This window comes from Pelophylax lessonae (genome assembly GCF_965119305.1).
Source record: "Pelophylax lessonae genome assembly, chromosome: 4".
In the NCBI taxonomy this organism is placed as follows: domain Eukaryota; kingdom Metazoa; phylum Chordata; class Amphibia; order Anura; family Ranidae; genus Pelophylax; species Pelophylax lessonae.
The window spans coordinates 252,572,792-252,598,285 of NC_138771.1; the positions used below are offsets into that span (position 1 = coordinate 252,572,792).

The window sequence follows — 25,494 nt, forward strand, 5'->3', positions numbered from 1 at the left end:
TGCCTGCCTTTACACGCACATGAACTTGAGCAAGGTCCATAAAGACATGAATGAGGGAGTTTTGGGTGGAGGAACTTGACTGGCCAGCACAGAGTCCTGACCTCCACCCGACAGAACACCTTTGGGATGAATTAGAGCAGGGGTCTTCAAACTACAGCCCTCCAGTTGTTCAGGAACTACAATTCCCATCATGCCTCATCATGTCTCTGAATGTCAGAGTTTTACAATGCCTTATGGGATGTGTAGTTCCACAACAGCTGGAGGGCCGTAGTTTGAGGATCCCCGAATTAGAGTGTAGACTGCGAGTCAGGCCTTCTCATCCTTTATCAGTACCTGACCTCACAAATGCTCTTCTGGAAGAATGGTCAAACATTCCTATAGACAAATGCCTAAATCTTATGGACAGCCTTCCCAGAAGAGTTGAAGCTGTTATAGCTGCAAAGGGTGGGCCAACTCAATATTAAACCCAACGGACTAAGACTGGGAAGCCAATAAAGCTCATGTGCGTGTAAAGGCCAGAATCCCAATACTTTTGGTAATATAGTGTATATATAGATATATATATATATATATATCCAGCAATAGAGGCTTGTACAAAGAATGTGCTAGGATAAATGTACCAAATAAAGTAAATTTTAAGACTAAGGAACAAGCATGGAAGGCCAACTGCACCCAAAACCTAAAAGTATTATTTTAAGTTGGAGTAGACTTTGGCAGGCTAATTTAACCAATCAGTTTTCAATATCTTTTGGACTACAAGATTTATCTGGAATAGCCTTCGCCACCTTCCATAATGTCTTTGCCCCTTCCATAAGACCAGGGCCATTCAAAGTGCCACTTGCTTGTGGCTAAATTCCCCAATTATCTGTCTATTCTTTGATATAAAGAATATACTAGCGTAGGGAACATGATGATCATCATGCTATCATTGTAATGCCTGCAATAAATGGGCTGAAAAGTAAGAAGCTAGGTATGGCTACTGAAATATACACTTTTAGACATATTAAACAAAAGTTCTGGTAACAAATAAGTGAACATTTAAACTTGGGCTACTGGTGTTCATGGGTTCATGAATTTCAACTCTGCTATCTGCATTCCCTTATTTAACAAGCTTTATGATATCAAAGTATACCGAAAGCTCATAAAGTATGTTATAAGGAATAGGGAGAATTTTCATAGAAGTTGGCTTCTGTGTAGGTTGATGTAAAGGTTAATGTAATGACTCACATACAGTTGTCAATTTTGCACACAGCAAGTAAATGTGAATAAAATGCCATTTAGTTTGTAAATGAGAACTGGTATTTTTCCTAAGCAGATCTTGTATGTTTTAAAAATCTAGCCGCTGCATGTAATCTACACATTATTCATTTCTGTAATGGAGCAAGTGAAAACATCTAAGTGACACCGAACACATCGCTAGATAGAATTTCAATTTTCAGAGAATTGCTAATCACAACTGAGCCAGACATCTATTGCAAAAAGAAGCTTGAAAGCAAGATGAATGTCACAAGTGATATATGTGGCATAATGTTTGATGCAGATATCAGAATAGTACACACTGCCAAAATATTTTAACCACTGCCATATGTATAAACACAGACAATAAAAAAGTATTATTCAAATGGTGGTTCAAGCACATCAATGTTTAAATCCATAATGGTTCCCAGGTATCATTATATTCCTTAAGCTGGCCATACACTGATAGTTTTTATTCTTTTTGTTCTTTAGTCCGCAGACTGATTCAAAAGAAACTAGCAGATTTCCCAATCCCCGTTATACAGCGCAGATGGGCATGTCTCCTGCTGTGCCTATTGTATCTTGAATTCTAGCCCCATCGGCTGTCAAAATACCCAAAGAGTGACTGCACCTTATTGGATGTAGCTGCTTTTTATTTAACTATTTTTCTGCCCAAATCCTTCAACTTTTAATTAGCTGGGAGGCAGCCGACTGAGCAAGTTTCTGAGGAACTAGCCAACATTTGTACATTAAATGGCCAGCTGGTTTAATTCTACAGAAACCTCCACAAATTTTAGGTAAAAATGCACAATTTTCACAAAAGCATAACTGTTAGATAAAGCATTCATCTACTTTAAATTAATTGGTGTTGATGGGTGTTTAGGAATATCATCACCTGTAATTTTATTATAGAGCCATTTTTGCTCAGTGAACAATGGTCATGCTACAGAGATCGCAAAGGTTACTATCCCATTACAGCTGCTTTCCTCTTTTTTCTAGTAGTCTGTGCTTTTGGGTGATACCACTTTACGTAGGTTATCACCTTGCTTTTTTTCATGGACATTACCTTTATCCCAAGCTGTTGTCTTTCAAAATATATAGCCATACTGTATGTTGGGATAAAAGAAGTGATTTGGGAAAAATTGATCTCGCTGCCCAATAACTAATTTTGCCAAGTTTATGAATAGTAGGTACTGGACAATCACTTTAGTTTAAAGGGTTACTAAAGGCTCATTTTTTTTTCATAAAATAACAAACATGTTATACTTACGTGCTTTGTGCAAACGTTTTGTACAGAGCAGCCCTGGTCCTTCTCGGGTCCCCTGCCGGCACTCTGAGCTACTTCCCCTGCCAAGTGCCCCATGGCAAGCCACTTACTATGAGGACATTTGTGTGTGCTCACTCCCAAGGCCTGTTCTGTGTGTTCATAAGACACACAGAACAAGGCTGGCTTGGCCCACCCCCACTTCCTCCTCACTGGCTGCGATTGACAACAGCGGGAGCCAATGGCTCCAACTGCTGTCTCTGAATCAACGAGGAAGCAGAGATCCAGGACAGCAGCCACTCTTGTGCACAATGCTGGATTGAGAATGGGCTTGGGTAAGTATTGGGGGGCTGCAGGGAGAACTGCATACTGTTTTTTTTTTTTTAGCTTCATACATAGAAGGCAGCTTTTACAACCACTTTAATGTGCCGTAAGTTTATTTTTTTTTTCAATGTGCTTATGCTAAACATTAAACATGTTTTAAAGCATAGTGTATAAAACAATTGTCATCTCCAAAATTGTCATCTCCAAAAAATTTTTTATAGCAGATCTCAAATAATCATGCTTTTTCACCTTTCATGACCCATAAAACATAAAACTTGCTTTAATTACCTGTCAACATCTACAGCAACATCATGCACTCCCCGGTGAATAATATCACGAGACATTGCAAGATCTGGTATCCGGTTAAGACTCCTGGTGTACAGGTTAAGTCCACCATCTGTCAAATACCTAGCAAGGAATAAAAGATACAAATTAAATAGTCTTTAAAGCACATATTTAAGTCATCCAGTGGGTGAATTTTTTTCTGGTGGCAACTGTCTGAGAGCTAACACTGTATTTGCTGGTGCCTCTGAAACAGGGTGTAAGGGGAAATCTCCCTGATGGGTCACAAAAAAAAAAAAGAAAAATACTGGGGTCCGAACCCTTCCCTTTTCTTTCCAAAACCAAAAACAATTTGGCTCTTCACACCATTAACTAGAATTTTATTTACAAACAATACCAAAAGCCTGTATATTCAATTATAGATACTGTATGTATAGTGTATCATTTTATTGACAGAGCATACACCTTGGGCACAGAGCTGGTCATCCATATATTTTGACTTTAGAAGCTACTTTAGTACTAGTGCTACTGCAGCTTGATCTAAAATGACCACTTTAATGAATAGAGTTCCAATGGCCTTTGATAATCAGCAACAATACCCCAGATAATATAATCTATACATCCACCTGCACTGTCCAGTAATATGCATTTACTTACTTTGCTTAAAAGTAAATATATGTATTCTATAAATAAAACAGTTTAAAGATTTACATGGGCATTTTGATAAATTTGCCATTAGGTCAGCGTTAGTGTTATGCAAATAACGAAACAATGCTCAGTGGATTTAAAGCTAATTTTTGGAATCCAAATCCTCTGTTTATCATATTAAAACAGCCAGGAAAACGCTTTAATTAGGTGATAATATAAATAAGTTGAGGGATTAAAAAATGGAATAAGAGCCAATATGGAATTGCAAATGAAAGAGGATGAACACTTAAAGCAAGATAAATCCCCTTTACCAAGCTAAGAAGTTGTCAGAAAATTATCAAGAAAATTTACTGTAATGCCAGAAAATGTAAGTATGAAACGTTTCCATGGTGTCTGGGGAAATATTTAAGTGAAGGGAGATTAATATAGCACCATTCCAGGATTCTTAGCTTGAAAGAAACCATTCATATACTGTATGAAACATTTTGCAAATGCATGTTCAAAAAGTATTAATTATTTGTGTCAGTTGCCAAAAGTGATGATCTTCCTCACATTTCACAATTTTGCAAATGCAGACATATATACAACAGGACAAAAAAGGACACCTTTTTTTGTATGAACAAAAGGACTAGGGTCCAGTCTAGATGTCCCACCTACCAAAATATTCTTAAAAAAACAACAAAAAGAAAAGCGCTCTAAGTGCAGACAAATTTATTATAAAATGTGAACAATAACTGTAGCAACTCACAGGATGCCACGGTATTCAGGCTTTATAACATCAGGTAATAGTTGAAGCTCCTCTAGGTGGTGCCATCTATCCACACAACAGGCAATGTATACTGAAACCGTCCGTCACAGGAGGAAGAGTGCCGGCTGTCTCTAGCGGCGTCCGGAGCAGAAACTGCGATGTGGAGATGAAGACAGAGATGCGGCCATGTCACCAGAAAGCAATGCTTGGAATGAACGGCATGCACGATGCATTTCTGAGCATGCACAGGGTCCCGATCGGACATGCACGCACTTTCATCAGGTGCTCTGCATCTCTATCTTCATCTCCACATCACAGCTTCTGCTCCGGACGCCGCTAGAGACAGCCGGCACTCTTCCTCCTGTGACGGACGGTTTCAGTATACACTGCCTGTTGTGTGGATAGATGGCACCACCTAGAGGAGCTTCAACTATTACCTGATGTTATAAAGTCTGAATATCGGGCCTTCTTGGGAGTTGCTACAGTTATTGTTCATATTTTATAATAAATTTGTCTGCACTTAGATCGCTTTTCTTTTTGTTGTTTTTTTCTGCTCCAGAGTCTTCCTCACTTCTGAGAAGAGTCGCTCAGTGCCTTTGGACATCCAGATTTTAGGACTTTATTCATAATCCACTGGTATTTATTTATATATAAGTCCCTTCTTTTTGATATTTCCCACTTGGCTCTCCTGCCAAGTGCTATTCGCTGTCAATCTGCCCTCTAGTGACAACTGTATAAGAAGAGATTTCCCTCACTTTGAGATATTTGATCTCCTTTCCTATTATGTGTAGAGGACAGTGATAGAAAAGGGAATCTTCGCAAAGTGACCCAGATGGGGGGTTTAAAACACTTCCTACTTTATCCAAAATAAAATAAAGTTTTGGTGTTAGACATACTTTGGGCTTTCAAAGTACATTTGTGAACAAGTCTGTAATCTGAATTTGTAGTCTAAAACTTCTGGCTTTTAGCAATTTAATACAGTTAAGATTTAAATGTAAAAAAAAATAAAAATATCAAGGGAAATCAAATGCATATGATTTCTTCTAAATACCACATGTAAAAGACCTTTAAAAAACTGTAATATTTCCCCAAAGCTGTTTCTGCCTTGTGACTCAAATTCTTTCCTTCCACAGTGCATTCCTTTACTAATTGGTTTAATTTAAGGCAAAAAAAATTTCCAGAGTAGAATTATGCACAGAATTAATATTAATAGAATAAAAACACATCGATCGTACAAGCCATGCAAGCTTTAATGGTGTCTATAATGTGATATAATATGTACATACATTGACATTTATAATTGATTGCTATACATAGAATAACGCAAGTCACTCACCCACTGTTTATGTCATCAGCTCTCAAGCTTTTTCCAAGTATGTCACCATCACTCATATAGCCTCCTACATCCACTTCCGAGGACATGTCCAGATCATGATTTCCCTTCTCACAAATCTCCACTTGTGATAGGTTCGCAAGGCGAGAAACAGCAGCACGTCGAAGAGGTGTGGTATACATGAACCGTGATGGATCAGTATGGATAAGGCGCCCAGCGTTACTTCGAGGGAAAGCACCAACAAAGGAGGGGGCATCACCTGCCTGAAGCCTTGGGCTAGCCTGTCCAAGTCTCCATGTAACTGTAGATGATCTATTTGTCAAACTTGGCAAACTTCGTCCACTTACTTCAGTCGTTACCGTACTGTCAAATGTTGTCTCTAGTGTGCTGTCAGATAAGAAGAGGAAAGGAATGTAATAATATGCAGCATAAATAATATTGTGTGCCCCAAAAAACAGAATATTTATCATAATGTTTTATTTTTCCTTAAGTATGGTATATTTTTATTTTGGTCAAGAAAACCAAACAATGTTGATAGATAGATAGATAGATAGATAGATAGATAGATAGATAGATAGATAGATAGATAGATAGATAGATAGATAGATAGATAGATAGATAGATAGATAGATAGATAGATAGATAGATAGATAGATAGATAGATAGATAGATAGATAGATAGATAGATAGATAGATAGATAGACAGACAGACTTAATCCATGCATTTGGCTAGCAGACACAGAGACGGGGATAAAGATGTCTACATGTTTTCCTGGGTGGCTTGATTATGCAAAGTTCTGATATTTGATTCTGATCTACACATCTTGGGCTCCAGCAGGCAGTTTGGAGGGACTGGGTGGAATATAGGAAGCTCATTGGAAGGGCATGATTCATCTAGCCTTTTATTTTTTTCTGCAGCCCAACCCCCCCAGTTGGTTTGGGGTATCTGCACAGTGTACTGCATATGCACACTAAATTATATAACTGCTATATTTTCATAGGGTTTAAGGAAATACCATTGTAATATTTGTGTGATTTCAATATCATAATGCTTTTACTGAACCCTGAGGGGTAATGGTAAATGTATGGGAATATCATACTATGTCTGCGACTGTGGTACTACCAGTGATAAGAATGCCCTACTCTTTCATGAATGATTTATGATATGTTTATACCATTTTATGGAGCTGTCAATAATAAAAATGTATTTTGATATGTACATTGTCTGTAATGAATGATGTGACACCTTAAACATCCAATTCTGTAGTTTTTTTGTGCTGTTGGGAAGTTGCATCTAAATGACAATATGGAGAGACACATTCTTTATGATAGATAGATTGATAGATAGATAGATAGATAGATAGATAGATAGATAGATAGATAGATAGATAGATAGATAGATAGATAGATAGATAGATAGATAGATAGATAGATAGATAGATAGATAGATAGATAGATAGATAGATAGATAGATAGATAGATAGATAGATAGATAGATAGATAGCAACAACAGGAGCTTGTAGGCACAGGAGTCACTGTGTTATTATTTTGTGATTGTGGCAGCAGCAAGTTGAACAACAGGCTGACAAAGATGGAAAATGCAGTGTTTGTTAGGTAGCCTTCAATGTTGGCGATGAAGCTTAAGTTAAGTTAGTTAAAGTTGGGTAAAAAAAACTGTCACTTTTCCCATGCTGATTCATTTTAGTGGTTCATTTCTCCATGCTTGTAATAGACTGTGCAAACTCTGGGGAAGATTGCACAGCAAAGATCCATGGAGTCATGTCTTAGGTTATTTAAGATCATAGGGGAAGAGGGCAGTCCAGGATGCAAAATGCAAGCATTGTCAATTAAATTGAAGTTAACAGCTGCTACTGCTGTTGTTGGTTTTATTAGTACAAGCAGGGGCTAAATTGTTTTCCAAGAGCTTACAATACGGTTGATATACAGTATGTACATGTGTATATCATTAGAATATAAATATTATTTATTTTTTAATTTAATTTGACAAAAGAATGCAGGAAAGTTATCTTGATTGACTTTGGCCAAGTTTAGATGTGTGGCTAAGTTGCTGTGCCTCTAAAAAGCGATCCATGTTTGGCAGGTGGTGAGAAGTCAATATGATGCCTCCTCACCACCCATCTCCTGAATAGCCCATATAGAACTAATAATTTATCACAATTGTATATATAACATCTAATAAACATAAAAAAACACTGAAGAGACCACTTCAAGAACATATGACAGCACTGAATACAATCCATGCAATATTTATCCCCTGCATTATCACAAAATATTACAGCTAGGAATGAGATTCAGGATTCAGATTTAAAATGGGTTGGTCCTAAACCCACCCTGTTCATGGATTGCTGAACACACTGTCTCAAACTGGCCAATTTAGCCTTCCAAATCTCTACTGCTGAAAACAAACAGCCAGAGATCCTAGAAGATATCATAGTCAAAGACATGTCAACGTATATCAAAGTATGGTCATATTTGGTCAATAACATCACAATTACAATAAATAACCACTAATAAACACAAAAAAAAAACATATACAGCACCAGGATCCCTAGTGCTTTGTTTACCACAGCACCAGGGATCTCTCACTTTGGATGGTAGTACGACATGTACACATCGGCAGGCATACAGTCATTGTAACTGATGTCGATTTACATCAGGGGACATTAGTGACTTTTTTTTGTACTGTAATTAGGGTGTGTATGTTCATTTACATTTACCTCTTTGTAGTAATAGGTCAACTGGGAATAGGGAATAGGTCAACTGGTACACCTGAGCTCATTTTCATAGATATCTGGGGTCCCTCTCATTATAAACGGGGATTCCAGATTCTGCTATAACTCCCCCAAATAAGCCCCGTATCCTTTTTGGGAGGTAGTTTCCACACACATCAAATATCCGTACAGCTATAACATAAGGACATGACCTACATACCTGTGACTTATCTGAGTCCCCCGTAAACTTGACATGGTTTCTTCTAGATTTTGCCTAAGATCTGCTATATTCTTTACTGTTCTCATTCTCCGTGTTTCTGGATCTTCACCTGCAATATGTGAAAAAGGAACTGAAAAATATTTTATTTCAAAGAACAAAAAAATGTCTGTCATGTCATGAGAAAATATAAAGCCTGCCATTGCCACCCTACTATTTAGCTGTCTGTCATGTGAATGCTTTGGCTTCACTGACTTTCTGAATCACTGACCTAAAAAAAAAATACAGAGATAGGTTCTTCTGACTTTCCTTTACTATATACTTGTTCTAGGTCAGTGACTTAGAAGTATTTAAACCAGATGAAATCAGACAATTATCAAATTTATCATTTACAGTCAGATTTTTGACAGATATAATAAAAGTAAAAAGTACCATAAAAGTAATGAGTACTATATAATGGTATTAGAAGAACAAATAGCTCTCTTGCGTTGCCACTAATAATGGAGAAATTAGAACTGCTGATGCCGACACCTCAATGCATCCCCACATTCACAAAAATAAACACCTTAGTGCATTTACTCACATGTATAAATTTAAGCACTGGCATTGATCTATTTTGCTATGATTTTGTACTGTTTTCTCTAGCAGGAGGTATATACCCTATTTGGGTGTTCATATTTACTTATCTATTTCACCATATTTATATTTTCTCTTTATCAGATTTGTTTTTACATTGAAGTTTTAACTAGGGTGTTTAATCCTCAGTAGGGCTTTTATTTATAACATTATCCCTAGTCAAGGGTAGCTCCACTTTAGTGGGGAAAAAAAAGCAAATAAAGAAAAAATAATATAGCGTATACAATTGCGACACACGTCATATTGTAACTGAATGTTATTAAAAATGACTTTTCCTTTTCAATCCGCAGCAGCTGTAATTTTCTGAAAATGCGATGCTGTATGGCTACCTGGAGCTGTTCTGTACACAGAATTTAAACTGACCACACCCCAGAAACATCATTTCCTGCTTGTGTGATTGGCTCACTGATTTTTCCAGAAGTCTGCTCTAATGGCTCGTTTCCACTGACCGTTATGGTACGGTTCGGTTAGATACGGTACGCAATTTTTGCCGTTTCCATTGTGGATGGTACCCTAATTCGTTGGGGTACCAAGCACATTAGTACCGTACCAACAGGGTGGAGCTACACTCTGTAGGACTTTGATTGGTTGACAGAGAATCGTCCACCACAGCTTTCCGGCTACACCACGCCTATCATTAAAGGGTACTATTGGCAGTGGCAACGCAAGGTGTACCGTTCCGAACCGTACCGTACTGAACTGAACCGTACCGTACCACTCAGTGGAAACGAGGCATAAGATACAAGTCAGATTTCTGGCATGCACTGGAACACAAATGTCATTTTTGGTGAAATACCCCTAATAGGAACACGCCCAGCAGATTTCCTCATTAGAGCCCTGCCAGGTGCACAGCAACATAATTATGAAACCACTCCCATTAGACTCACTTTCCCACAGAGGAACACAGAGACATTTCTTTAGAATAACAAAAGGTAGGAATCTGCAACAAAGGTTGGTATAATCCTTGCAGTGTACATGTAATAAACCAGAGGGGAGTGTTTTTTTCTCAACAAAAGTGGATTTATGCTTTAAGGAACCTGACACGTTCCACTGTTTATTTCTGTAGTTTCGTGTTGTGAATCATTTTTGTGTTAGCTTTGGGGGTCAGTATAGGGATTTTTGTGTTAGTGCAGCGCTACACCACTTTCCTTTGAACATCATTTTATTACTGAATAATTAAAAATGATTTAATGTATATTTTGATATTAAGTACTTTACAGCAGACCTTCACCCAAAGTTTTTTTCTGTTATTTAGGTTAACGGGTACCGTTTTTGTGACAGGAACCCTGCACCCAATCCCACTTTCTAAATTCTCCCCTAGGCAAGCATTCCATCAGTTTGGCCTCCCCCAGCATTCCCCTCCTGCAGCCTCCAAGTGTATGTCACTCATCCCAGTAGGCTTTGGGATCAGTCTCTGCCACTGTTGTCATGTACAGTAGGGGGCTAGCTGTGAGACTTCAAGAAGTCACAGCCAGCTCCCAAATTTCAGATATTGGTGCTGAAGAGCCAAAGCCTGGTAAAGAATAAGTATCTGGCAAGTATCTGTTTATTAAAAGTCAGCAGCTACAGCACATGTAGCTGCTGACTTTTAATTTTTAAAAACAGAGTGCAGTTCCTGCTACATCTGTCTTTATAGTAACCTGATATAGTCCCTGTACAGTAGAGCTCAGACTTGATGGGGCAGCATTCTTAACTAGATAGGTATCATGCTTTGCAAAGTTCCAGAAAAAAATTGGAGCAGCCTGTGACTTCACCATGTGCTTCTTATGTTTCCTTGCCCAATCAGTTTACTGTATTTGGATTCTTGACTAGATTTTACTGCTCGACTGCATTGGAGGTCAGGAGCATTACTATGCTGTCTGGCATTACTGCCTGCATGACTGGAATGACCAAATATAATTGCAAACCCTTTGGCATATAACCTTGTCTCATATAGTTGTATTTAAACGTGTATATAGCTTTCTGCTTAAATAAAATCTTTGAAGGTACCAAGCAAAGATTTATGCTCCATTTCAGACACATCAACGATACTCACATCACTTAAATAAAATGCATGCATGATAAAACTAATATAAAAATGTTAAAGGCTACAAACTACTGGCACAAGTCCTTTCTACAGCAGGCATCCATCAGAAAGCATATTTACATGGACAGCTGACAGAGCAGGAATCATTCAGGAACCCGGCCAGCTGCAATTAGCCAGCAACTGGCACTTACTGAAATAGGAAAAACACAACATACTTTCATTTACACTGTGGCTTTTGTCTCTTCAAAAACACAAAAGATGTGCCGCACATGAGAACACTATCACCAGTCACAAGTAAAGCTATCCATCTATAGACAGTGGCACAGGCAACATATGACAGCTCACAGCCACAGTGTCACAAACATAACTAGAGTGGGGTACACCCTATAAGAAAATCGGGCAATCAATCATCCGATTTTCCTCGTTTCACAGCAAATTGGAACCGATGAACGAAACTTTAAAATTCTTGTACGTACGTACAAAAGACATTTGTCTCGTACGTGCAAAAGCTTTTTTTTGTTGTTGTTTATTGTGTCTGATCATGCGCAGTTTTTCTTTTCTGATTTTTCTTGGACTAAAATCGTACGAATACGGTAGACATTAAATGAAAATCGTTTGTTTTTCCCGTACAAGAAAAATTTTGGAGTTTGTCCATTCGAGAATTTTCGTACAAAAATTCAGAATCGGCTGTAGAAAGTTGTGTACACACTGTATGAAAATCGTACGAAAATTCTTTGGATGAAAATGTTCGCCCCATTTTCTTATAGTGTGTACGAGCCTCGACAATTCTGTCATCAATACTAGCTCTAGAAGAAAAGCAGCTGTAACACCACAATAAATGTAAGATTCATTCATATAGTAATATGTTGAAATCCAGGAGTGAAGTTCTAAAATACATCTTTACATCTAGAAGAACCTGTGAAGGGTGCCTCATCCATATGTGATAATTTCCCTAAACTGCTGCCCCTTTATATGTGAAATCATATTAAATAAGGAAAAATTAATGTAAAGCAGGCGCTGTTAGGTGGTAACTAATTTGAGTGTGACATGAAATAAATATCATCCAAATCTGCCAATCAAGTGAACACAATCGAAACAATCCACTATTACTGCATGACCGGCTTAAAAAATTTTAATAATAAATGTGAAAAGTAACAGTCCATATACAGAAGAAAAAATTGGTTAGATTAAATTGTGCTCTATAGACACTGCCACCCACACTGTGCCTTCTTATTTTCATTCAAGTGCTCATAAATCTGCTCACCAAAATCCACAAGGACCACACAGCCTCATCAGCAATCAGAACACCTAGATAGGCAAGCTCAGCCCTCTCCGAACGCTCCGAGAAGCCGGCCGGCGTGCCTTCTACGGAGTTGCTGGAAGTGACAGCACTGGTTAGCAAGGAAGTGTAGACAGGCAGACATCAATGCATTTCACCATATGGCGTCCTCAGGAACACTTGAATTAGTCACCACCTAACAGCGCCTGCTTTACATTTATTTTACATCTTTACATCTATCCAACAAAATATAGCGTAGAACTTATTTAGAAAGCTAGGGAAAAGAAAATGAGCCTTATACTGTGTTATGTAGCAACCAATCAGATTTCATCGTTCATCTTTCAGTATGAAAAAAAAATAAAAATAAAGGGAAGGTGAATCTCCCCATCAGGAGGTAGAGACAGAATAAAAACCTGACTGAGGGTCTAATCCTACCAGACTTTATGCAAAGCTAAAAATGGCTAGATATACACTAAAGCTGAACTCCAGGCAGTTAAAGTAAAAGAAACACAATGAATGCATTAAGTCCCGGTTCACACTACCGTGACTTGTCAGGCGTCTGGTCAGCCTGACAAGTCGCGGTCCATTCTGTGCTACGGGAACCATTCTAATAGGATCGACCCAAGTCGCTCCGACTTAGAAAATTGTTCCTGTACTACTTCGGGGCGACATCGGAGAGACTTGCATGGACTTCCATTATGTGAAGTCCGTGCAAGTCGCGCCGAAGTCGCGGTGCACGCGACTTCACAGGTCGCCCCCGAAGTCAGATCGCCATAGTGTGAACCGACACTTATGTCTTTATTTACAAAATAGTGTGTTTTAAATGCAACTACTACTAATACCTGGATTTAGCTTAGTTTAAAGCTTTCGTAATTCCCTATACATCAGCACTCAGGCAGGGAGATTGAGAGGCAATCACAAGAAAACAAAGAAGGGCGCACCAACCTAGCACATTATCCTCAATAGTATGGCTTTATTAATAAATCATAAAAATGGCTACTCATAAACAGAAGTTAAAAATGATCATATCAGACTCAATCGCTGGAGTGTCAGGAATAGTCCATGTCCATAATCCTGTTGAGATGATGACTGACGCGTTTCAAGGCTTAGCCTCTTCCTCAGAGCCAGATCATTTTTAACTTCTGTTTGTGAGTAGCCATTTTTATGATTTATTAATAAAGCCATACTATTGAGGATAATGCGCTAGGTCGGTGCACTCTTCTTTGTTTTCTTGTGTTTGTAGTACTGTTGGACTACCCCAGTCCTTTTGGGCAGCAAGACTCTAGCCATCCGAGACGCCATATGTGAGTACCGTGGGAAGTGTGGTCGGGGAGCTTGGATTCTAAGCGCAGGAGAAAGGTGGCATCACCATATTGTTTTGGAGCAGATTGAGAGGCAATGCATGAGGCCAATCAGCTGCCTTGCAGACTTGTTCTGACAACGAACATGGTGATAGGAACAGGGAAACAAAGACAACCTCATCAGTCTGTTGCTCCTCTATCACTGCCCAGTCATAGGTAGGGGGAAGAGAAGTTACTTAGCTGTGTGTATCTCAGGACTGGATAAAACCCTTTTAAAAGTAAGACATAACATACTGTGTGTGTATGTATATATATATATATATATATATATATATATATATATATTGGGAAGGGGCAGCTTGGATAGATTAATCCTTGCTGGCACCAGCGCTTGCCTAAATAGTGAAAAATGTATGATAATAAGTGAATATATAATATTTAAATCTTCCTAATAAACAATATCACATAAATACAATTTAGGTGCAATATGAGTGATGCCATAAATTTCAAAGAACACATTTTTCACTATTTAAGCAAGCGCTGGTGCCAGCAAGGAATAATCTATCCAAGCTGCCCCTTCACAGCATTTAGCTATTTAGCTTCTTCCAGCAGCTGCTTCACATTACGTTATTATATTTTACTTTAACACTATATGTGTTTGTGGTGACTTTTTGTACAATTACACTATTACACTATACTTCCTGACGCGAGTGAAACTACACCATATATATATATATATATATATATATATATATATATATATATATATATACATGCACACTATATTACCAAAAGTATTGGGACGCCTGCCTTTACACGCACATGAACTTTAATGGTATCCCAGTCTTAGTCCGTAGGGTTCAATTTTGAATTGAACCACCCTTTGCAGCTATAACAGCTTCAACTCTTCTGGGAAGGTGGTCCACAAGGTTTAGGAGTGTGTCTAAGGGAAAGTGTTTGACCATTCTTCCAGAAGCGCATTTGTAAGGTCATGCACAATGTTTGATGTTGGACAAGAAGGACAAGAAGGCCTGGCTTCCAGTCGCTGCTCGGATTTCATTCCAAAGGTGTTCTTTTGGGTTGAGGTGCAGGCCAGTCAAGTTCCTCCACCCCAAACTTGCTCATCTATGTCTTTATGGACCTTGCTTAGTGTATTGGTCCAAATCATTTGGTACAGGGGAGATTATGGTATGGGGTTGTTTTTTAGGGGTTTGGCTTTGGCCCCTTAGTTCCACTAAAGGGAACTCTTAAGGCAACAGTGACATTTTGCACAATTTCATGTACCCAACTGCGTGGGAACAGTTTCAGGGTGGCCCCTTCCTGTTCCAACATGACTGCGCACCAGTGCACAAAATAGATCCATAAAGACATGGATGAGCAAGTTTGGGGTGGAGGAACTTGACTGGTCTGCACAGAGTCCTGACCTCAACCCGATAGAACACCTTTGGGATGAATTAGAGCACAGACTGCGAGCTAGGCCTTCTAGTCCACATCAGTGCCTAACCTTACAAATGAGCTTCTGTAAAGATATTCAAACATTCCCATAGACACACTCTTAAACCTTATGGACAGTCTTCCCAGAAGAGGTGAAGCTGTTTTTAGCTGAAAAGGGTGGTCCAACTCAATATTGAACCCTACAGATTAAGACTGGGATGCCATTAAATTTCATGTGCATGTAAAGGCAGGCGTCCCCATACTTTTGGTAATATAGTGAATTTTAGCTCAAATAATCATGTGGTGTTTCACTCTTAGTGAATTGAGCCCACTGTGACAAGTGCATCAAGTCAGAGCAAGCTGTAAACAGTTTGACTATTCTGCTTGGATTAACAGAAAAATATGATTGGTTCTTTTTAGTTATTGCATTCAGTTTATTAGCACTGATGAGCCCTGTGGACTAAACAGGAGAAATCACTTGATACCACTATCAATGCTAAACAGCATGAATGCTGGCTATTGTATTGTGACGCCTCCAGCTGTGCCTGCATCTGATTGGATGCAGGTACTTTTTGGTCAAGAATTTCCTGTCTGACTTCAAAAGGTGAATGAAAAATCAACCTGTTAGTGCCGACAGGGCCTCTGATAGAACTAATTTTGGCCAATTTAGCAGGAATCGATTGGAGTTCAATCAGTTTATTGCAAAATTTACAAAGAATCCCAAGAGAATAAAATATTTTTTCAAATAATTGCACTTTACAGGTACATACAGAGACCACAAATTGTCAAATATTTTTGTATCAACAACTTTAGATGATATTTTCATATAATGAGCCAAATAAACAAACCTAAGAGGGGCCAAGTCCAACCCCTGAAAAACAACCACACACCATAATCCCCCCTCCACCAAATGATTTGGACCAGTGCACAAATTAAGGTCCATAAAGACATGGGTGAGCGAGTTTGGGGTGGAGGAACTTGACTGGCCTGCACAGAGTCCTGACCTCAACCCGATAGAGCAACTTTGGGGTGAATTAGAGCAGAGACTGCAAGCCAGGTATTCTTGTCCACATCAGTGCTTGTCCTAACAAATGCGCTGCTGGAAGAATGGTCAGACATTCCCATAGACACACTCCTAAACCTTGTGGACAGCCTTACCAGAAGAGTTGAAGCTGTTATAGTTGCAAAGGCTGGGTTAATTCAGTGTTGGAGCCTACAGACTAAGACTGGGGTGCCAATAAAGTTCATGTGCGTGTGAAGGCAGGTGTCTCAATACTTTTGGTAATATAGTGTAACTCCTGCACATGCAATTCACAAAAAAACACACATTAATGGGTGTTTTTGCACATTATTTTACCACAGACAAGCTGTGATTTAGCAGTGGTACTCGCCGACGTCCTAACAATCATGACTCATCCCTGCTGTCAGCAGGGATTCCCCATTGACAGCATACATAACATAAACATAAAAATGGCGGTAAAAATGTCTTTAAAAATGCTTGCAATTGCAATTCCCCCCCCGGATTTTGGTGGGAAACAGGCAACATTTTTTTTTTTTTGGCTCCCGCCCAAAATCCATACCAGACCCAAAGGACCTAGTATGGATTGAGAGTTCATGCACATCATGTTTTCTTTTCAATTTTGTCTGTTTTGTTTACATTCTGCTGTCAGTGGGGAATCCCAGCAGTCAATGGGTGCTGGCTCCTTAACAACCAGCTATTCACTAGCTGTTACAGACTTTTGCAGGTGCTGACTCCTTAATAACCAGCTAGCATTCAATAACCACTTGCCGACCAGCCACCTCAGATATACAGCGGCAGGTCGGCAGGTTCCTGCAAATCTCTGTACCCGTACGGTGCTCCGTCAAAGCGATCGCGGGGGCGCGCACCCATTATCATGTGGGCAAGCTGATCTGTGGGGCCAGAGACTGCGATTGCCACCGGCACCCGCAATCACTCCCCATGGAGACAGAACGGCGGGCTGCTGTTGTAAACACAGCAGACCGTTGTTTTGTTAGCAATTAACACAGGGCTCCTGTGTTCCTCCTATTTAGGAGCACAGGTCCCTGTGTTGATTCCATAAGCTCTTCCCCCTCACAGTTAGAACACACCCCCTAGGCATACATTTAATCCCTTTGATCGCCCCTGGTGTTACTCCTTCCCTGCTAGTGTCATTAGTACAGTAACAGTGCATATTTTTAGCACTGATTACTTTAATTAATTAAATAATGTCACTGGTCCCCCCAAAAGTGTCAAAAACGTCAGTTGGGTGTCCGATCTGTTCGCCACAATGTCGCAGTCCTGATAAAAATCGCTGATCGCCACCATTACTAGTAAAAAATAAAACATAAATAAAAATGACATAAATCTTTTCTCTAGTTTGTAGACGCAATGACTTTTGCGCAGACCAATCAAAATACACTTATTGTTATTTTTTTTACCAAAAATATATAGCAGAATACACATTGGCCTAAAATGATGAAAACATTTGTTGTTTACATTTTTTTTTTTTATTGGGAATGTTATATAGCAGAATGTGAAAAACATTGGTTTTTTTTTCAGAAATGACGCTCTTTTTTTTTGTATTTATATTTATATATTTGTTTTATAGCGCAAAAAATAAAAATCGCAGAGGTGATCAAATACCACCAAAAGAAAGCTCTATTTGTGGGAAAAAAGGACATCAATGTTATTTGGGTACAGCGTCGCACGTGCAATTGTCTGTTAAGGTAACACAGTGCCGAATCGCAAAAAATGGCCTGGTCATTAGGGGGAAAATCTTCCAGTCCAGAAGTGGTTAAGCTAACGCAGTGCCGAATGGCAAAAAATGGCCTGGTCATTGGAGGAAAAAATCTTCCGGTGGAGAAGTGGTTAAATACCAGCCCTTTTTAGACAGGTTTATGCGGTATTTGCAGAGCATTTCTTATGCCTCGTACACACGCATCGATAGTTGGCCGTGAATTTTCGGCCAACGTCAGATCGGCCGATTTTCGGCTTGTTAGTATGATGCTTTCGACAACTGACTCCGACTTTTCGGCTGAACAAAATCTGGTGTGCAGGCTATAAAATGTTTGTTGGCCGTCACACAGAACGGCCGATTTTCCGTCAGTCAGTACAGATTTCGGCAGACAAAAATCTGATGAGCAAGACTGGGCCTGCTCAGAGAAGAAAAAACACACGGAAAGTAAACCAGCACATGACATCACTTCTGAAGTTGTTTTTTGTTGGCCGAGAAAATTCGTGTGCAGTCTAGAGCACATTCCAACCAACACAACAACACTGGACAAAAGACGGCCGATAATCGTTGCGTGTGTACGAGGCATTCGTTTTTGCAGTAAATACTGCATAAACCTGTAGTGAATTTATATTTTTCACATTGCATGAGATATTTGGGTTAAATATGTTACTTGACCCAAATATTGCATGCAACATCCTTTTCATGAATTGAGCCCATTGTTCTTTTTGCAATGACAAAACACACTTCAGTTAAAAGAAGCCAAATAAGACTTTTATACCGTCTAAGCTAGAACAAGTGCAGTTAGAAATGAACATGACATGTGAAATGTGAAGTAATCTGAAAAACTCAAAATAGCATCATACTGGCAAACCTAAATCTACTGGATTACTCTTGTACTTACTTAAAAAACAGCTTTTTGAAATATGTAATTTTTTTTGTTTTTTCATCATTAAAAAGTCCTAATGCAAGGAAATGTATGGGTGATTCATAAAAAGTGCTAAGGACAAAGAGAGCACCTGCCCATAGCAATACCCAAGATTTACATACTTTTGCCCATGCTTAAAATGGAGCATTAAATCTTTTCATTGCATGAGCATCCCATCCACATTGCTCTAGCTCAGCATTTCTCAACTCCGGTCCGCAGGGCACACTAACAGGCCAGGTTTGCAAGAAAACTGAAATACATCACAGGTGATATAATTTGCTTCTCAGTGATTGCAGTATACTAGTCTGCATCTCCCCAAGGTAATACTTAAAATCTGGCCTGTTAGTGTGCCCTGAGGACCGGAGTTGAGAAACGCTGCTCTAGCTTCATCATTGGAGATCACAATTTCCAATATGGCACCTATGTATTGGTAACTCACCAAGAATCTCACAATACAATGCCTGCTCTAGATCAGCTAACATGGTCACAATGACTTCCTCATCCAAATGAGCGGTTCCTTCTCTCTGGCAATTTTCCTCATCTTCCTCTGACCAACTTTTACGCATATCCCCCAAGGTACTGCTGGGTTGGTCATCCACTAGTTGCGGGCAACCTGCAACTGAAAATGTCAGTAAATCCTGACTTCCTGTAAAGTGATAGGACGACCGCCTGTGAGATGACACATTGCAGTTGGGTTCTACACTTCCACTTTCCCAAGATGAAGCAGGAAGTAGAGAGTGCACAGACTGGGAGAAAATCCTCGAGAGGCAAGTAGAAGCCTCAACTTTCTTTTCCTTGTTGTAGACCTGTGAGCTGGAGGTCTCTTCATGCCAACTTGCTTGATAAGAGAAAAGCATGCCATTTTCTGCGCTTCCACTGATAAATGACAGATTGGTCATAGACTTTTGTTTCCTGAGACAAGCATCTTTTATCACATCCTTCTTCTTGACAAGTGGTAATTCAGTCGGGCGTTGCATCCTTCACAATGTTATATCGCTCCTTAGAGGTAATCATGTGAGAGAGCAAATAGAGGCTCCACGCTATACATGTGTGCTTTATTTTGCAGTACCCATCACTGCACCATAACTGCAGAGGTAATCCTAATGCTGTTACAAATCCTTTAGAGATACATGTAAAGCATGCTGCTTCAATAGAGGAGTCCAACCCCAGAATAAAATCCATTTGTTTCTTTCCATCTCACAGTCAAAGGAATCCAAAGGAATGATCCTCATTTTCCAAGAATCCCAATTTAAAGGAAAAAAACTGTCTTATTCACCTTGTGCAGTCTCTTCTTTCTGCAAGCGACTCCTCCAAACACAGATCTTCACCACTTTATCTGACAGTGCTGCAAGTAAAGCAACGTCAGAGCTCTGTACAAGTAAAAGCTCAGCTCTGAACAAGTCGCCTGCTAACATTTTAGTATTCAACCTGCATCCCGAGATCTGACTCTTCCTATGCACTGCAGTACACGCTGCTAGCTGCCATGGCAGCGGACAGCCTCCCAATTACACTGAGCTGATATCCACAGCCCAATGCGACAGGTCGTCTGATGGCAGGTGAAAGTTCAGTGAATCTGTCAAAGCTATGCATGTGAAATGCAGCTTTCGTTCAGTGTATTAAATGTGAGCAATCACACTGCGATATTCTAAAAGCATATGTATGCTACAGGTACAGTTTTTTTAAAATTTTGTATAACCTTGTTTGCTTACTGTAATACCTGTATATACACATTTTTTTAAAGTTTAATTCTATTTTTACACCCTGACAATAAAAGGAAATATCACCAGTGCTACCAATGAGTTTAAATACTATTTAGATGTTTACATTATTTTTAATTATTTCAAATATGTCAGTTTTAGAGCCCATTCAGACTAGCGCGACACGACTTTGGGGGACGACCTGTGAAGTTGCGTGCACCGCTGTGCACCGCGACTTCGGCGCGACTTGCAGAGACTTCACATAATGGAAGTCTATGCAAGTCGCTCCGAGGTCGCCCCAAAGTAGTACAGGACCCTTTTTCTATGTCGGAGCGACTTGTGTCGCTCCTTTTAGAACGGGTCCTGTGCTAATCAATGGACCTCGACCGAGCGCGACTTGTTAGGCTGACAAGTCGCCTGACAAGTCGAGCTAATGTGAATGGGCTCTTACACCTCATATAAATCTGTATCTGAAATTTGTTGCGGCTCTTGTCTGTGTTATTAGAGCCTACATACCAACATACATACAGTACCTCACAAAAGTGAGTACACCCCTCACATTTAAAATATTTTATTTCATCTTTTCATGTGACAACACTGAAGAAATGACAGTTTGCTACAATTTAAAGTAGTGAGTGTACAGCTTGTATAACAGTGTAAATTTGTTGTTCCCTCAAAATCACTGAACACACAGCCATTAATGTCTAAACCGCTGGCAACAAAAGTGAGTACACCCCTAAGTGACAATGTCCAAATTGGGTCCAATTAGCCATTTTCCCTCCCCAGTGTCATGTGACTCGTTAGTGTTACAAGGTCTCAGGTGTGAATGGGGAGCAGCTGTGTTAAATTTGGGATTATCGCTCTCACTCTCTCATACTGGTCACTGGAAGTTTAACATGGCACCCCAGAACTCGCTGAGGATCTGAAAAAAAGAACTGTTGCTCTACATAAAGATGGCCTAGTCTATAAGAAGTTTGCCAAGACCCTGAAACTGAGCTGTAGTATGGTGGCCAAGACCATACAGCGGTTTAACAGGACAGGTTCCACTCAGAACAGGCCTCGCCATGGTCGACCAAAGAAGTTGAGTGCATGTGCTCAGCGTCATATCCAGAGGTTGTCTTTGGAAAATAGATGTATGAGTGCTGCCGGAATTACTGCAGAGGTTGAAGGGGTGGGGGGGCAGCCTGTCAGTGTTCAGACCATATGCCACACACTGCATCAAAATGGTCTGCATGGCTGCCGTCCCAGAAGCAAGACTATTCTAAAGATGATGCAAAAGAAAGCCCGCAAACAGTTCTCTGAAGACAAGCAGAATAAGGACATGGTTCCAGTAATCCAAGATAAACTTATTTGGTTCAGATGGTGTCAAGCATTTGTGGTGGCAACCAGGTGAGGAGTACAAAGACAAGTGTGCCTCGTCTACAGTCAAGCATGGTGGTGGGAGTGTCATGGTCTGGGGCCGCATGAGTGCTGCTGGCACTGGAGAGCTACAGTTCACTGAGGAAACCATGAATGCCAACATGTACTATGACATACTGAAGCAGAGCATGATCCCTCCCTTTGGAGACTGGGCCACAGGGCAGTTATTCAACATGATAACGACCCTAAACACACCTCCAAGATGACCACTGCCTTACTAAAGAAGCTGAGGGTAAAGGTGATGGACTGGCCAAGCATGTCTCCAGATCTAAACCCTATTGAGCATCTGTGGGGCATCCTCAAATGGAAGGTGGAGGAGCGCAAGCTTTCTAACATCCACCAGCTCCGTCGTGTCATCATGGAGGAGTGGAAGAGGACTCCAGTGGCAACCTGTGAAGCTCTGGTGAACTCCATGCCCAAGAGGGTTAAGGCAGAGCTGGAAAATAATGGTGGCCACACAAAATATTGACACTTTTAGCCCAATTTGGACATTTTCACGTAGGGGTGTACTCACTTTTGTTGCCAGCGGTTAAGACATAAATGGCTGTGTATTGAGTTATTTTGAGGGGACAGCAAATTTACACTGTTATAAAAGCTGTACACTCATTACTTTACATTGTAGAAAAGTGTCTTTTCTTCAGTGTTGTCCACATGAAAAAATATAATAAAATAGTTACAAAAATGTGAGGGGTGTACTCACTTTTGTGAGATACTGTAGTTTCTCTCCAGAGGCTGCTGTGAGCCGCACTGTGCTTAACACATGGCCAATTGGGTTTCTTTATTTAAAAAAAAAACTATAGTCACAACATATATTTTGATTTTATAACATCAGCATTGTAATAACAATTCACGCAACAGTTTTTTTTTTTTTTTTTACACAATCCAATATAAGCTTACTTGAAAAATCTCCTTTTAGGTTGTGAGTTCTGCCTGTCTGCTGGCCATCTCTTTCCACAACTTCCTGGATTGCCTGCATGCTTTCCGGCTTTTCCAGTGCTGTTTACATATCCCATGGCACCTTGCGTGTGTTGCCAACCATCAGTATTTTTACTGGCAGTAAATGCAAGTGACAGGAAAAGGTTGCCATGTGGAAAGTGGCGGCATAGTCCACACTGTTACATTATTGGTCAGTGCAAATGGCTCTGATAAATTAATAATCAGTATAAATGTCTCTAAATTTTATTTTACAAAAGACAATTGTTAATGATACATATAGTTTTTTCATCTAATCATCTAATTTGGACATGCACAGTACAATTTTCCATCCGTTACAGGAAATCATGACATACTTGCCCATTATTGAAACAGTCACACACACAATGCCTCCTGCGCTTAGGAAAATGGCCCTTCCAGATGGATATGCTTAGATCTTCATTATGCTTGAAAGCAGATAACCACAGGCTTGCTGCTCTCAAAGACATGGGGAAGTCTATAACACTGCGACCATACAAACACACAGAGGGCGCACCGACCTAGTGCATCATCGTGAGACAAATCATTTATTGTATAAAAACACGGTAAGTATTATACTCACAAAAATTGCAATAGTAAAACACATCACAGAACTCAGCATGTTCCATCCAAATGCATCAACATGTGCAGAGACAGCCCTGTGGGCTGACATGTTTCGAGGAGTTCCTCTTCTTCAGAGCCACCTCTGAAGTGTTTGCTCTAAAGAAGAGGAACTCCTTGAAATGCTTCAGCCCACAGGGGTCTTCAGTTTCTGTTGTATCTGCACAGGTTGATGCATTTGGATGGAACATGCTGAGTTCTGTGATGCACTTTTTACTATTGCAATTTTATATAATACTTACCGTGTTTTTATATAATAAATTATTTGTCTCAGGATAATGCACTAGGTCGGTGCGCCCTCTGGGTGTTTTGTATGATACTTGCCCATTCAGGGCCGGTGCTTCCACTAGGCTAACTAGGCAGCCGCCTAGGGCGCATTGCCACCTAGGGGTGCAGCCATGAGTTGGCACTCTCTCTCTATCATGAATGATCCTTGTGATCTGAGGGGAGGGGCAGCCGTGGGGGAGGAAGAAGGGGCAGTGGAAGATGCCAGGTGTCTTTGGCAGTGCGGAACTACCAGGCCCTGGCTTTCCACCACTGTTGGGGGGCCCCAAAAGGCAGGAAGTGAGTCCACCAGCATGCTGCCTGAATGAGGATCCTCTTCAGCTGGAGCTGAGCGGCCTTAACCCCGGGCAGGAAGTGACTCTCTGCACTGAGCTGATGGGCAGTCGTTCATTTCCCTGTGTCGGTATTAAGCAGAGAGCTGAGGAGAGCTGAACCTGAGCCAGAGCTCGGCACTGGAGGGCGGAGCCTTTACTGGAGCAGAAGCGACGATGCACCGGAAGGGTCTGAGGAGGTTGGCGATGAAATAAGTGTGGAGCTCTCTGACTGCTGCCTTTCCCTCCAACAGGAGCCAGTTGGAGCTGTGGTGAGCACTGTGGTCCAGGAGAGGAGTGTCCTGGGAGAAGGAATCAGCAGGATCACAGTGAAACAGGGCAGAGTGCGGGCCACTCTCTTCATACCGCCCAGTGAGTGTGCCCAGAACATGGAGCATCCCTGGTATGAAAGGGAATCGGGGTAATTAGGTGTGCCATGGGTTATCAGAGACACCAGGTGTGACATGGGGAATAGGGGTCACCGGGTTTAATGGGTTCGGGGTCACCAGGTGAGCCATGAGGAATTGGGGTCCCTGGGTGTGCCATGGGGGAATGGGGTCCCCAGATGTGACACAGAGAAACATTAGGGTCCCCAGGTGTGACATGGAGGAACATCAGGGTCCCCAGGTGTGACATGGAGGAACATCAGGGTCTAACATAGAGGAACATTGGGGTCACTGGGTATGACAGCATGACATGGAGGAACACGGGGTCCCTGGGTGTGACATAGAGGAACATTGGGGTCAGTGGGTATCACAGCATGACATGGAGGAATATTGGGGTACCAGGGTGTGACATGGAAAAACATCAGGGTCCCTGGGTGTGACATGGAGGGACATCAGGATCCACGGGTGTGACATGGAGGAATATGGGGGTCACTAAGTATGAGAGCATAACATGGAGGAAGCATCAGATCAGGGTCACTGGGTATGACATTTTTTAACCCCTTCCCTTTTTTTTTTCTTTTTTGGGGGGGGGGGCGCAAGTAGCTGGTCTTGCCTAGGGGGTAAAATAGTCTAGCACCGGCCCTGTGCCCATTATGCCATCCCTTGGCTACAAAAGAACACAGATTTATCCCTGCCAATTCATA

At 40.6% G+C, this 25,494-nt stretch overlaps 1 protein-coding gene across 15 annotated transcripts in view; it reads right to left on the minus strand.

Annotated features, from left to right (window-relative positions):
* NAV3 (neuron navigator 3) overlaps positions 1–25,494 on the minus strand; it is a 921,889-nt gene that overhangs the window by 161,008 nt on the left and 735,387 nt on the right. For all 15 annotated transcript variants that reach the window (XM_082254072.1, XM_082254071.1, XM_082254082.1 and 12 more), the window contains 3 exons: positions 8,788–8,896; positions 5,839–6,222; positions 3,113–3,232 (listed from right to left, as the gene is read on the minus strand). In XM_082254072.1, coding sequence (XP_082110198.1) covers positions 3,113–3,232; positions 5,839–6,222; positions 8,788–8,896 — 613 coding nt within the window. The remainder of the gene's footprint in view (positions 1–3,112; positions 3,233–5,838; positions 6,223–8,787; positions 8,897–25,494) is intronic.